At 35.1% G+C, this 14,444-nt stretch overlaps 1 protein-coding gene and 1 long non-coding RNA gene across 2 annotated transcripts in view; one reads left to right on the forward strand and one right to left on the reverse strand.

Annotated features, from left to right (window-relative positions):
• The window catches only part of fam102bb (family with sequence similarity 102 member Bb), a 22,927-nt gene continuing 8,483 nt past the window's right edge, over positions 1 to 14,444 (forward strand). The window contains exons 1-7 of the mRNA XM_028027047.1: positions 1 to 313; positions 5,885 to 6,005; positions 6,230 to 6,259; positions 7,371 to 7,487; positions 7,620 to 7,666; positions 9,086 to 9,180; positions 13,138 to 13,239. Coding sequence (XP_027882848.1) covers positions 168 to 313; positions 5,885 to 6,005; positions 6,230 to 6,259; positions 7,371 to 7,487; positions 7,620 to 7,666; positions 9,086 to 9,180; positions 13,138 to 13,239 — 658 coding nt within the window. The 5' untranslated portion in view covers positions 1 to 167. The remainder of the gene's footprint in view (positions 314 to 5,884; positions 6,006 to 6,229; positions 6,260 to 7,370; positions 7,488 to 7,619; positions 7,667 to 9,085; positions 9,181 to 13,137; positions 13,240 to 14,444) is intronic.
• LOC114150566 (uncharacterized) overlaps positions 14,323 to 14,444 on the reverse strand; it is a 290-nt gene continuing 168 nt past the window's right edge. The window contains exon 2 of the long non-coding RNA XR_003596780.1: positions 14,323 to 14,369. This is a non-coding gene — a long non-coding RNA (uncharacterized LOC114150566). The remainder of the gene's footprint in view (positions 14,370 to 14,444) is intronic.

Here is a 14,444-nt window from a genome sequence, read left to right on the forward strand (position 1 = left end):
TTAGCGTTTGCGTTTGCGGCGTTGACGGTCTGTTGTCATCCGTAGCTTCACCACCACCGTCCTCCCACAACAACAGTCCGGTGAGCCAGAAGAAGAGCGCACAATGGGGCTGTAATGTCAGCGACGCCTCGGATCGGAGCATCGCCTCGCAACCGCCGAGACTGTGTATGGATTTAATGATGATGAAGAAGAAGAAATTCAAGTTCAGGGTGGATTTTGAGCTGGACGAGCTGTCGTCGGTCCCCATCGTAAACGGCGTCCTCTTCTGTAAAGTCAGGCTGCTGGATGGCGGCTTCTCCGAGGAATCTTCACGGTAAAAAGAAAAATACTTTAATTGGAACCAGCGTTCTGTCTCTGTTTAGCATTTAACTCCGTGGTTTTAACCCGTTCAGAAACGTTAACAGATAGTTAGCTAAATGCTACATGACTAATGTTAAAAACGAGCCAATTAGTCAAATGAAATGTTTGTTTTAGTAATAAAGCTGATGTAAAATTAACCATCTTTCAGGATTTTATGTTAAAAATAACTAAATATTTAGCAAAGGAAAACGCGGGATCTGTCACTTGTTCGTCATTTAATAATAAATTTGTACTTCAACTTTTCCAAATTGTACCTCAAAAAAAATAATTTAGCTTCAAGTCGTGAAGGTAAAACCTGCACAGTGTTAAAGTAATTCACAGCATCATAATTGTGTTTATTTGAATATATTATTTGCAGTTCAGTTGGAAGGGAAGTACTGTTGTAAAATAAGAGCCAATGTGTTTTATAGCTTATAAGTATATAATACACCTGAGCCCTATTGGTACTAGACATGTTAGTTACTTTATAGGATTTGTTCATTAAAAAGCCAATTTAGTCTCACAGAAATGAAAAAATCTCTAAAATTATGGATCTATTTTGTAAATAACGAAAATGTTCTTTAAGATGCTTCTCATACAAAAGTCTTCATCATTTGAGGCAGCCCAGGATCCCATATACTGTATATATACCCTTTTTGCACTGAATTTTATGTTTCAAAAACATACTGCACTAACAAACGATGAGTGACAATTTGAAAGAGTCAGTTTGTGTTGATTTAGACACAAATGTTCATTTTTTTAGTATCAGTTACAGCGAAATATCGCTAAACATATAGGCCTTTCACAATTTTGCTGGACTACAAATTGTCCCAGAAGTTAAAACTTTAAATGATAATATTGTTGTTTTGAAATGCAAAAACACATGACCAAAAATCAATAAACTTTAAATTATAATGAACACTTAACACTGGAACTGGAAGACATTTTAAATATCCAAAATAAACAAAAAAAAACAAATAAAATGAATCATAAAGTCTCTGTAAACAAACTGGTACTTCAAAAAAGGGATAGTTGAGACCAGACTGAAGACTTTTATAGTCCAGTTTTTGGTAGAAAGAGAGAAAAGAGAAAAATGATAAATCATACAAAGGATTTATCATGATTTATTGGTCATTGCAACAGGATTCCCAACCAAACTCTGGACTCCAATGATGCTAGATGCTAACCGCTTAGCATCAATGCATACAAACTTGTCACAGCTGCTGTAAGATTTTAGGTATTTTGGTATGGAAGAAGATCATTTAAAAGTAATGGCCACCAGTTTGCCTGTATGAAAGAAAATGTGTGTTTGTGTGTGTGTGTAGGGAACTAAAACTGTGATTTTGGAGCTCACATCCCCAACAAGCCATCCCCGATGCTTTTAGATGCTTTTAGAGTAAAGTATAGAGTCTGCAGGTCAGATCTCAAGGAAAAACTGGAAATTGGTATCTTCTGAAAAAGCTTGATCAATTCATTTTATTTGTTTCATTTGATTCTTTTTTTTTTTTTGCAATTAAAAACTAAGAAATTTAAAGCTTGCATTTGTTGGATGAAAAAAATGACATTTTTTAGATCTTTATTAGTTGATTCCAAGCAATGGAAACATATAAATGCACTGAGATGAGTGCAGTCATGTTAAAAAGAAAGTCACCCCTTTGTCAGTTCTAGGGTGAGTTGGCCGATTTTGAAATCTTAACTCAAGTTCATAAAGTTAATCCCAACAAATGTGATTACTTATATAAAAAACACTGGATAAATCCAATATGCAAGGGTTTGTTTAGAGCAAACATGTCAAAAACACATTTTAAAGAAATGTTTCATAACTCTACATGTCTGCTTCGATCATCCTGTGTTTGAGGAGTCAGATGTGTTAGATAGATAGAGATGTATGTATATATATATCCATAGATATATATCACATGCTGTAGATATGTGTGTAATGTTGGTAATAAACCATGAAATAACCCTTTTTGTCTATTAAAATACTCAAATTATGAACAGATGGAAGAAAAAAGACGTCAAAAGCAGAGGAGTTGACCCTGTTAGGGTCATGTGACTCTGTTAGCTCTAAAACCATTTAAAAGCAGTGCTTGGAAATATCACCAAACTGTAAAACTGTAGAGAAAGACGACGTCCCAGCGGCTGGCCGTGACAGGAAATGACCTGTATCCCTTATTCACCGTAACCCTGAGTAACTGAGTCAGGTTGATGCTGTTATTGCCGACAGGATGACACAGGAAAAGTCCAGCGGCTGACGCTGCCTGGTAAATTAGATCGGCTTTAACGCTGACCGAAAGGAGAGCCATTGTTTCAGGTTGATGCAAAATTACCTGAAACGTTTGCACAAAAAGAAGGAAATGATAAAAAATTTTAAAAACTGGATAATTTGATTCGTTTGCACTAACAGATGTTTAAATGTTATGCTTATTTTTAGATGTTTGCTTTGTTCCCATTTATTTTCTTTGGTACATCTGTTGTTGTTTTTTTTTACATTTAATTAGACTGACTGATCACACTTTTCCCAGCCAAAACCAATTAGTTAATTTTAAGCCAGCATTGGCCAAAATCTGAGTCGGCAGATTCGGCTTTTTAAAAGTCGGTGACCAGCCAGAAAATTGCAATCCGTGCAGCCCGACTAATTTCTGAATTTATTTGATATATTTTATGATTATAAAATTTTTCCAGCATTTGACCGAAATGCTGACTTTTTAAAAAATGCCTGATTCCAATCTCTGGCCATTTATTGTTTCATCACTCGTAATCAAGGTCTAGATTGGAAAATTGCTGTTCAGACACGACACAAAACTATGAAGGAACTATTAGGGCAATACTAAGAAAAAATAAACAGAATAAAGTCATAAAATTACGAGAACAAACTTGTAATAATGAGAAGGAAGTAGTAATATTACGAGAATAGAGATGTAAAAATATGTAAAAAAAAAAAAAAGTTGTAATAATACATGAATAAAGTTGTGATATTACAAGAATTGTTGTAATTACAAAAATAAAGTCGTAAAATGATGTGAACAAAGACAATACATGACTAAAATTAGAATACATGAAAGTCATAATAATACACAAATAGTCGTAATAACACTTAAATAAAGCCGTTATGTGAATAAATTTGTAATAATACAAGAACCAAGTCGCAATAATTCACAAATAAAATCGTAATAATACCTTTATTTATTAGAATAAAGTCCATCCATCCATTTTCTAACACTTTGTCCCTAATGGGGTCGGGAGGTGCTGCTGCCTCTCCAGCTACTTTCCGGGCGGGAGGCGGGGTCACCCTGGACAGGTCGCCAGTCTGTCGCAGGGCAACACAGAGACATACAGGACAAACAACCATACACACACACATACACACACCTAGGGAGAATTTAGAATTTAGAGAGACCAATTAACCTGACAGTCATGTTTTTGGACTGTGGGAGGAAGCTGGAGTACCCGGAGAGAACCCACACGTGCACAGGGAGAGCATGCAAACTCCATGCAGAAAGCCCCCGGGCCGGGAATTGAACCCAGGACCTTCTTGCTGCAAGGCAACAGGGCTACCACTGTGCAGCCTCTAGAATAAAGTTGTAAGTTGTAATAAAATAAGAATACACGTAACAATAAAAGAACAAAGTTGTAATAATTCAAGATCAAAAACGTAACAATACAAGAAAGTTGTAATGATACAAAAATTAAGTCTCAAAATTCGAGAAGTCATAATAATGAGAAGTAATAGCACAAGAATAAAGTCTTAATGGCTATTCTCTTAATACTGACTTAATCCTGTTTTTGTTTGTATTATTTTACAATTTTATTCTCATAATATTTTGACTTAATTCTCTTAATTCTATTCCCTTAATTCTCCATTATTATTCCCTTAATTCTCCATTGTAACAATTTGTAGTTCAGTTGCTGCTTCTCTTTAAGTGAATCTATTGTCTATAAATGGAGACCTGCTGTCGTTTAACCAGACATCTGAAAGAAAGGAGAGGTGGGATTTATTTGCCTCTTTGCTCGCGCTGTAACCCAGACCGTCTCACACCGGCTAATCGGATTTATCTGCACAAAGAAACGCTTCGAGCCGCAGAGCATGAACCATGAAGAAGAGCCAGAACTCCCGACGCTGGGAGTTCCCTCCGAAGATTACTCACCTCGGGATGACGAAAGCATTTGTACATTAGTCACACATCTGCTGGTTTTTATTTATAGTGAGGTGGAGCAGAACACACATTTCACCACACAGTGCTAATTTTTAACTACATTTTCTTCTGCTTTCAACAACATGTTGCGTTTCTTTAAAAAATGTACAAACACTGAAAGGCAAAAACCTCCAGAATTGGGAGAAAGTGAGGTAATTTACGGCATGTTGGGCTGCAGAAACAGACTGGAGATGTGAGTGGGAGAGCAGAGGACGCCAGTGAAAGTGAAGCCATCTGTGGGATCGTAATTCTCCCCACGCACACACTCCTTTCTCTTTCACTTCATCCCATCCGTTCTGCTGGGAACTCACGTGCAGAACGGACTGGGAAGCCATTTTTCTGCCATCGCAACGCATGGATTCACGTTACATGAAGCAAAAACAGCGATTAATCAGCTCAATTATCAAGAAAATCAGAGGATAATTAATACCAGTTTATGTTGACTATGTATATTATTAGAATATATTAATCTGGTATTAATTTAGTGTTAGTGGATTTATTTAGTACGATGCAGCATTAGGGATGTATAAGAAAAATAAAACATAAAATGATGACGAACTTAGAAAATTACAAAAATAAGCTCATATGAGAATAAAGTTGTACAAGGACAAAATCAAAATATGAGAAAAAAGTCATAATATTATGACAAAATTACAATTATATGAAAATAAAGTTGAACTATCATAAGAATAAAGTCCCAATAATAAGTATTTCAAAAATAGTGCTACAAGAATAGTCATATTATTACAAAAATAAAATTGAATGAGACTAAGGTCCTATGACAATAAGGTTGAACTAATAACTAATATGGGAATAAAGTCGCAATAATAAGTCATACTTTGAAAATAGTATTATGAAAATAGTCGCAATATTCTGAAAATAAAGTCAAACAAGAATAAAATTGTACGAGAATAAAATCGCATTCAGTTATATTTCAAATATTCTGAGAATAGATATAATATTACAAGAATAAAATCATCATCATTTATTTATGAAGTGCTTTAAATACTAAAGTGCTGTACAGATGCATCAAAACTAAAAGGAACAAATTATTTAAAATAATAATAAATTAAGCCTAATCGGTAGGTGCAGCTCAACTTTCTAAAATCTATCATACAAGAGTTATTTTAGCAACAAAAAGATCAAAAACCTTTATTTATCCATGTTTTGTGCTAAAATAATTTTCATACTTGAACAGAAACGTCTTAATAAATGTTTTTGCCACAATCATCTTCAACGTTCGGTTGAAATTTGGCCTTTACGGCCGCCGTATGCAGCCTGTGCGGCCGTGATATCTGACCTTACACGGGCTTAAAGGTCATCTAATCCTTTGTGACTTCCTGTTCCAGGGAGCCTGTGCAGGCCAACTGCGTCCGATGGAGGAAGCGCTTCTCTTTTCCGTGCAAGATGAGCGCCAGTGCAGGAACCGGTGTGCTGGACCCCTGCATGTGTCGCGTCTCGGTCAGAAAGGTTTGTCAACTGTTCAGTGTAAAATGGGAGAGATTCGGGTTCCAAACGTTCTGTTGTAGAACTGAAACCTGAAAGTTTGATGTGAAACCTGGAGTAACATTTACCAAAAGGAGAACTTTAGTTATTTATCTGTTACTTTTAATAATCATAATCTGACATGTCAGGGATTAAAAATTGACAGATTATCATCTTGCTTCTAATCTTTCTGCTATTTTCTTTTTCAGGAGCTTAAGGGTGGAAAAGCGTACGCAAAGGTAATTATTATGTACTTAAAGGGTGAAATACAAATATTGGAAATGCAAATATTGACAAACAGTCAACTTAAATGTTTAACTTCATGTAAAATCCTCACAGCGGGAGTCTTGGCTCCTGGTCCAGCTTTGTTTTTTCTTTTTGGTCTATTTTATTATCGCTTACTGTAGAAATTAGAAAGTTTTGCTGTTTTCTAGTAGCTATTAACAGGCTTGTGAAGGGCAGAGCTGAATCAATTAATCACAATCAATTAATCGTTAACTGGAGTATTTACTGAGAAAAATATATTCATCCAAAACTGTTAAAAAATATCTACATTTTGCATTTAAGATAAAAACATGTTTGTCTGTAAACCTGTTTTAGCCAAAACTCGTCACGTTTTAACTTCACCCGGTTCAGATTTATCAGAGGAATGCTTTTTTTAATGTATGTTTTCCTACTTAAAAAAATGAATTACTTATTTTAATCATTTAATGTATTTCTAATATTGTACAAAAAAAAGTTTATGTGGTTAGATGAAGATTTTTAAAATCTGATTAATTATCATCAGCATAATCAATAAATAAAATAATTGTTAGTTTCAGCCTTACTTCAATGCATCCTTGTTTTTCCCATTTTGAAGAACAGCCAGCAGATCTGCTTCCAACATATTTTTACTCCAGATAACAGGAAGTGATCTCTATTTAAAAGTTCTTCTTTCAATCGTATCACCTTGGGGAAAGAAGTAAAGTATAAATTACAATAATTACATTTTTATGTAGATTATCCTCTTGGCTTTTGTAATTAAAAACATACATAACAAAAGTGAGATTTTTCCTCATTTGATAAATATCCTCAGACCACAGCTCAGGTTTTTTTTAAAGGGAATATGAGTGAAGCTAACAGATGGCTTCTGCTTCCAGTCACTGAAACTGAGCAGCGTGATAATATTCTAATCACTCTTAGATAGCAACCAGCCTGTCGTGAAGGAAAACTGAGCCGTAAAAGATATTTTATTCCTTTGTTCTCATGTTCCTGCGTGTCGAGTCTTTGTATCTAAAGGTCACATTACTGATTTTCTGCAGACAGGAAGTGAAAAAAAGGTTCACCTTGTTTTGTTTTTGTCTCCTTCAGCTCGGTTTTGCAGATCTGAATTTAGCAGAGTTTGCCGGCTCAGGAAACACAACTCGGAGGTGTCTGCTGGAAGGCTATGATACCAAAAATACCAGGCAGGATAACTCCATTCTCAAGGTAACATCTGTGGGCCCACAGCAGACCCAGCTTGGTTTATTTCTGGATGAGAGGAATTATATTTTACTTTAAATACAAGGCAATAAGCAGATTTACTGACGTAAAACCCTTTTACCGTTTTATTCTCTGTAGGTTATCATCGGTACGCAGCTCATGTCAGGGGATCCCTGTTTCAAAACGTAAGTTTGAAGAACATGTTTCTACTTGTTGACTTTAATAAAGGTAGCAGCTATTTCTGTGTTCACACAGCAGGCAAATGCAACCAAAATCCAACTATTTAATGACCAAATTCCAAATTTCTCACCCAAAAAAGTCTGATTTGTTTTCCCTCCTGACATGTTGCTAATTCTGCACCAGAAGACGCCAGACGCTATAAATCTGAATGTAAACAGTGACTGAAAATAATAATTATGAAGCAAGCGAATTGAATCCCTCCACTCTTGGTTCCGACTTTTCTACAGAAGTTAAAGTTAGTGCTCCACTAAAGCCATTTTCTATTAGTTGTGTTTTCTTTTTATCTTGTAATGATCCAATTTTAGCAAAGTAAACTGAGATTGAAGTTGAGACTGGTTTCAACCAAACTCACGTTGTCCACAGTTCTGTTGTAATAATTCTGATTATTTGGGATAATCACATTTTTTTGCTTCATGTGACATAAGTATGACAGCCACTGAACCCAGCAGAAATGTCACATTGACTCTTTTATTTATTTTCTAAATCACTATAAGGTCACTTCATGATGACCTCTTCACATTGCAGCCTGATCTGCTTTGGACATTTTTCAGAAAAATATGTATAAAATTTTAATAAATTTTTAATGATTGAGGCTTATAACATCATAGTGACTCAAAAAATTAACAGAGCCAAACAATAAATGATTAATAAAAATAATTTGTTATATTTATAACTTCTAAAGGCCAACTTTATTTTAAAAAAAAAAATAATCAGGATGTCCGCACATCCTTTAAAAGCCTTAAATTGGTGCATCCAAAATTAAGGCCTTGAAATGTCTTAAATTCATTTCAAATGAATTGGTCTTAAATATGTTAATCGCAGGTCTTACATTTTGCAGTGGCTGAACTATTCAGTCTGCTATGCAGTTTTTTTTTTTCTTCCTTGTTGGACTTTTATGTCAGGCTAAGTTTGAGGCACAAGCAGACTTCTTCAGTGCGGTCGCTAACTACAAGCTAATGTGACTTTTTTGCGACTAGTCGCAAAAAAGTCACATTAGGGGCTTTTGTGATACATTACAAATGTATCACCAAAGTTTGTTTTTGCCACTGTCTCACTTCAATAATCCCCTATATTTATAGTTTTTTGGTCTTAAATTTAAATCAAGCGGGCATTAAAAAGTCTTAAATTGGAATCTGTAGAAACCCTGTTTATTTAATTTAACATTTTTTAAAAACTGAAGCTGGCATTCAGAAAGAAAAGTCTCTTTACCTTTAGGTAAGAAACATTTTCCCCCAATTTGAGTGCGACTCTTGAGTTTAATGCTTGATATTAATCCATATTCTTGAGTTTAAATTAGCAACGCCTTGTCTTTACTTTGGTTTCTTTTCTTGTAATAAAGGCCTCATTGTGTTTCTACTGTCCAGGCCTCCATCCACAGCCACAGTGATTGGGATCCAGAGTGATGGAGATAGCCTGCTGGAGGAAAGGAGGGGCGGAGACTCACAGAAAGGCTTTTCTGGTGAGACTAATCATGCCATCACACTCTTCACTTTCTCTCTTTTTTCTGTTTGTTGAAACGTCGGCAGGCATCTTTTAAAGTCTGCTGCAAACAACCGTAAATTTTAACTACCTGCACTGACACCTCTGTTAATAAACCGAGGGTGCCTGCGTGTAATTTTTTAATAATACATAAATATCTGAAAATGGAAGGGCCACAACCGAAAACCTACATCTAAAATTTAAAAACAATTAGAGGAGCAGCCTGGAGGTTTGTTAGAAACGCAATGGCTTTGTTTCTATTACAAATTTGTGCAACATTTTGTAGATATTCTGCTAATGTAAAAAAATAAAAATTGCATTTGCAGTTTGTACATAAAATAAAAAGCACAATTAAAATCACATTGCATAAGAAACATAATTAAAATTACTAAGTTTGTTTTTACAAACTTAGTAATTTTGTACTAAGTTATTAAAAAACGTGCAGCGCCATTGTCCTCCTACCACTTCCTGTCGTCTTCTTTGTCGTTTCCGCCAGTAGTAATACCTGGTTGTTGGTCACATGACTTGTGTGACATGAAAAAAGTGTTTCCTTTGCAGTTTTGACGCTGCCGAAAAACACTTTATATTGAAAAACTTGTATTTTTTTTCTAAATTGACTCATGCACAGAATGCATAAGCTTACTTTCCATTTTGTATATTTGTTAAAAACGTCTAAAACTGCATCTTTTTTTAGCTTTGTATTGTTCTATCCCATAAAATCCTAGTAAACGGCTAATGTTTGTGAGAAAATGTATCATTTGAATTATGGCTAAAACGATTAATCAGATATCTCGTGATTAATCGGTTATTGAAATAATCATAAACTAGTTTAGTAATAGATTAATTGGAGTATACAAACACAAAAAAGTCAATTTGCTGAAAGAAACCACATATACAGATACTAATCCAGTCAAAACCATACAAAATAGATCTACTTTTGGCATTTAATTTAGAAAAAAACCTGCTTGAAAATATGTTCTACCCACAACTCCTAATGTGGACGTTAAAGCATAAAAATGTTTATTTTGTTATTTATAAAGGAATGTATTTATTAGCAATTTTTAAATGTTTTTGTAATATTGTGTAAAAAGACTTAAGAGGTTAAATGAGAAATCTATAGAATTTGCCAATTTTCTTTCAGATTAATTGTCACAATAATCGATTACTAAAATAATTGTTAGTTGGAACCCTGATATGAATAGTTTTAAGAGTTTTACTGCGCGACCTCATGCTAAACACACATTCGGCCTGATATGAAGGAGTCTTATTGAGTCATTCAGACTCAGGTCACTTCCTAATTCTGCACATGATCTGCTTTTCAGCGTAGCCTACAAAATTGAGGCAGTAAATAAGTAAATAACGGAGCCGTCTGATCTGATAATCCGTGGATTTCCCTGCAGTCATTAGCTGCAGCGCCGAAGCATTTTATCACAGCAGCTGAGCCAAATGGCTCTGCGTTGCAAACCATCTGGTGAGTTAACTCAGCTTCATCGCGCTCTGTTCCTGTAGATTACATTTTCCTAAAGTGATGATGAATAAATCTTGCTGTTTTTGGGTAACCTAAACATTTCAAGAGCTGTTTCATCTTCAGTTTTCTTCAGTAGATGCTTTTAAGCCAATTTAAAAGCAAGAGAAACCGAACTTTGTTCACTCATGCAGATATAATCCTCACTTTCTCCCACTATAAAATGCTAAAGCTTTATAAACATTCATAAGGCATAAAAATTGTTTTATTTGGGTGTTTCTTCAGCTTTATTCCTTTTTACATCAGAATCTCTTCCTCTTCTGTGTGTCTTCATGGGTGAACACATTGCAGTGTTGAATAGAAAAGTGCTTTCATGTATAATTCAAACAGCCTCTTTTAGATTAACTACAATCTGTTCTGACCTGTGGGCTTTCACATGTTTAAAAATAGGACGCTGTTCATGTCTGTTCAGGGGAAACTGCGTTGTGTAAAATGTGTTGGTTTAATGTCTCAGTAAAGTGATTTTTTTACATCCTTTGTTTTAATATTGTTTCATTATTACAGCCATCTGACTAAAACATGGTGTTCCAGTTAAATCCCAGTATCATTTAGCAAACTCTACATGTTACCATGGAAACTTCGTGACCCCAAGAAGCTACTGTAAAACTGTAAAATGTCCATTTCTGTTACAAACTATCATATTATGTTTTTTTTAATCTAGGTGGAGCCAACATCCCATTAAGGTTAATTCAGCAGCACATTCTGATTTAATTTCAGCCTTTCTTGGTATTATTCTTAGGTCTTTCACAATAACATTTTTCTTGGACGATAAATTGTCCCATAAAATATTGTGATAAATGATATTGTCATAACAATGCAAGTGCATCCTCTCAAAGATCAATAAACTTAAATTTCCCGAAGAACATTTAACACTGCAACAGGAAGACATTTTAATTATCCAAAATAAACAATAAATAAAATGAATTATGAAGTCACAGCAAAACAGAACTGCACTTCAAAACATAAATAATAATGTTTTGCCAGCAAGTAAATCAAATTTCCCAGTTTTGCTTAACTGGCAAAACTGCCCGTTAAAACTTGTGCAACAAAAAAGTGCAAACTAACGACTTTATACTGTGTGTCCAGTGTTTCCAGCATTCTTCAAAATGGAAACTTTTCAGTAATACTAAAGGGAAGCATCACTTTATTATTATGCAAATTACACAAACATGCAAATGGAATTTATTACGCTCCATTTAATTTAATGCGATTAATTGACTCATTGCTTATTGTGACAGGCTTAATTAGACTAATTCCAATTGATTAAATCTTGTTAAATTTTATTTTTGTCTACTAAAATATTCAATTACAAAGGACTGCATTTTTCATTAATCAGTAAAAAATGAATTGTGAACAGAAAACACTTAATTTTGTGTTTCAAAGCAACTTTGGACTTTTTGCAGCTTCTGCCTCCTCTGCAATCGCTTTTATTTTCTGTCAAACATGTAGTCATTCTAGATGAGTTATTTAGATTTTGTCTGGAAATAAAAGGTTATTCAGAAAAATTGAAATTATTTTTATTAGCCTAAAGGACAGCTTTTTATCTTCTGAAAACTTACATTGTTTTTACATTGGGTTTTTATCTGGTGCTTCTGGTATTTTATTAACACAAACACTAAGATGACATTACAACAATAACATTTATTCTCTTTGCTTACTCCTGACAAACATGCTCACTGTAGCTGCATTTCCATAAATTGCGCAAATTGTAGTTATGAATATAAAATTGCTTAATGGAAACATGGCAATTACGAAAAAGCAAAACGTTTTGCATGAGGTGGTTTTTCGGCTGCATCAAATTAATTTATTTCGTAAAACTGAAGTGGAAGTAGTTTTTTTGTGTCACACAAGGCATGTAACCGACAACCGGATGTTACTACTGCTGGAAACGACAAAGAAGACGACAGGAAGTAGTGGGAAGAAGATGGTGCGGCATGATTTTTAATGACGTCGCAAGAACAAACATTCATTTTAATTACAGTACGTTTCTTATTTAATGGAAATACCGCAACTGCAAAATTAAATTTTTTACGACATTAGTGGAATATCAACAAAGTTTTGCGGATATTTCTAATGGAAACGCTGCTAAGGATGGCAATATAAACACGGCTCCTCCTCCAGCCGAGTCACCAGTAACTAAAAAAAATGGGCCTCTGTGTCGCATCATATTAATATTTCAGGGTGAAAGGAGTTTTAGGTACCTAAAGAAAATAACTTTCATAAGAATATTTATACTGGTGTAATGACAGTGTTGCAGATTTGCTGTTTCTGTCCAATATTTCTCCACCATTTTGTGGCTCAGAAGCGATTTAGTAGCTTCTAAAGTCTAGTTATTCTTCATCTTTCACACATTTGCAGTGAACACTCAGAGGGGTTGAAATGAAATTATCCACTTTGTCCCTCCTCATCCAGGTGAAAGCCGAGAAGGAAAGGGTCCCGTCATGTCAGACGATCTGGGAGGCTGCGGCCACTCCCGGACCTCCAGCTACGCCAGCCAGCAGTCCAAACTCTCAGGTAGATAATCACATACTCTACAAACTAGTAAATTGTTTGGTTTATTTTAGCTCCTCTTGTTCAGTGACTCAGGTAGAACTAAAATTAACCTTTGGTTCGAGGAGGATAGACACGGTGAAATCAATTTCCGGGGATGAGCCACGGCTCCCGTTCGAAGCTGGCGGTTCTGGTTTCCAGAACCGGCAGATCAAATGACTCTAACAAACGATTAGAGGAAGTGGGTGAGCGCAGAGATCGACTGCAGTGCTTCGCTCATGAAGGGTGGAAACGTGTTTTCTTTTTTTCCTGCCTCATGCAACGCTTTTTAAGATTTATTCAAACCTCAGATTAGTTTGCAGGAAGTCGTCCGTCTCATGTCTGATGCCCTCAAATGTATTTTGCTTTTAAAGAGCTTCCTGCAGACATGGAGCTTTTGTTGCAAAAGTGCAAAATAATTGATCATTGATGAGAGGAAAATGGGCTACCCTTATGCCACCTCACACTTTGAGCAAAATCAGAAGTTTATAATTGGAAAAAGTTTAGTAATTCCTACAGACAACTAAAAAGTGTATGTTCTGTGAAAAATACATTTTTAAATAAGACCAATAACAATAAAAATTGGCCTACTAAAAGGCATCTCAGCTTATTTATACAGCACCAATTTTCAACAAATATCTCAAGGCACTTTACAAGACAGAGTTTAGAAATAGTTAATTTTAACCATATGCGCTGGAACTCAGCAGGGGTTGCTAGGTAACCGGCTGGGCTTCGCTGGGGTTGCTAGGTAACGGGTTGTACCTGCTGATTTGTGACATTACACTCCGGAGGTTTCTGCAATCGCTCTTTTTCCAGACACCAATAAACATTCAAATTCATGATTATGATATTGATCCCAAAGGGAAATTAAATGTTGTAACTCATTAATTCAGATTCTAGATGTATTCATTTATTGCCAAAATATTTAAACAAAATAAAAAAACATGTGTTTTTTTATTTTATTTAGCTATTTTTAGAAGCAGTAGAGACCCAAACGGAAGTATAAAAGCTTGCAAAATGTGAATTTTGCATGACAGCTTTAATAGTGGCCTCCAGTTTTTATTTTTATTTTTTTATGAATTTGCTTAGTATTTATAAACAAAGGGATGAAAGACCTGCGACAGACTGGCGACCTGTCCAGGGTGAACCCCGCCTCTCGCCCGGAACGTAGCTGGAGATGGGCACCAGCA

The sequence above is a fragment of the Xiphophorus couchianus genome, chromosome 9 (assembly GCF_001444195.1).
Source record: "Xiphophorus couchianus chromosome 9, X_couchianus-1.0, whole genome shotgun sequence".
In the NCBI taxonomy this organism is placed as follows: Eukaryota; Metazoa; Chordata; class Actinopteri; order Cyprinodontiformes; family Poeciliidae; genus Xiphophorus; species Xiphophorus couchianus.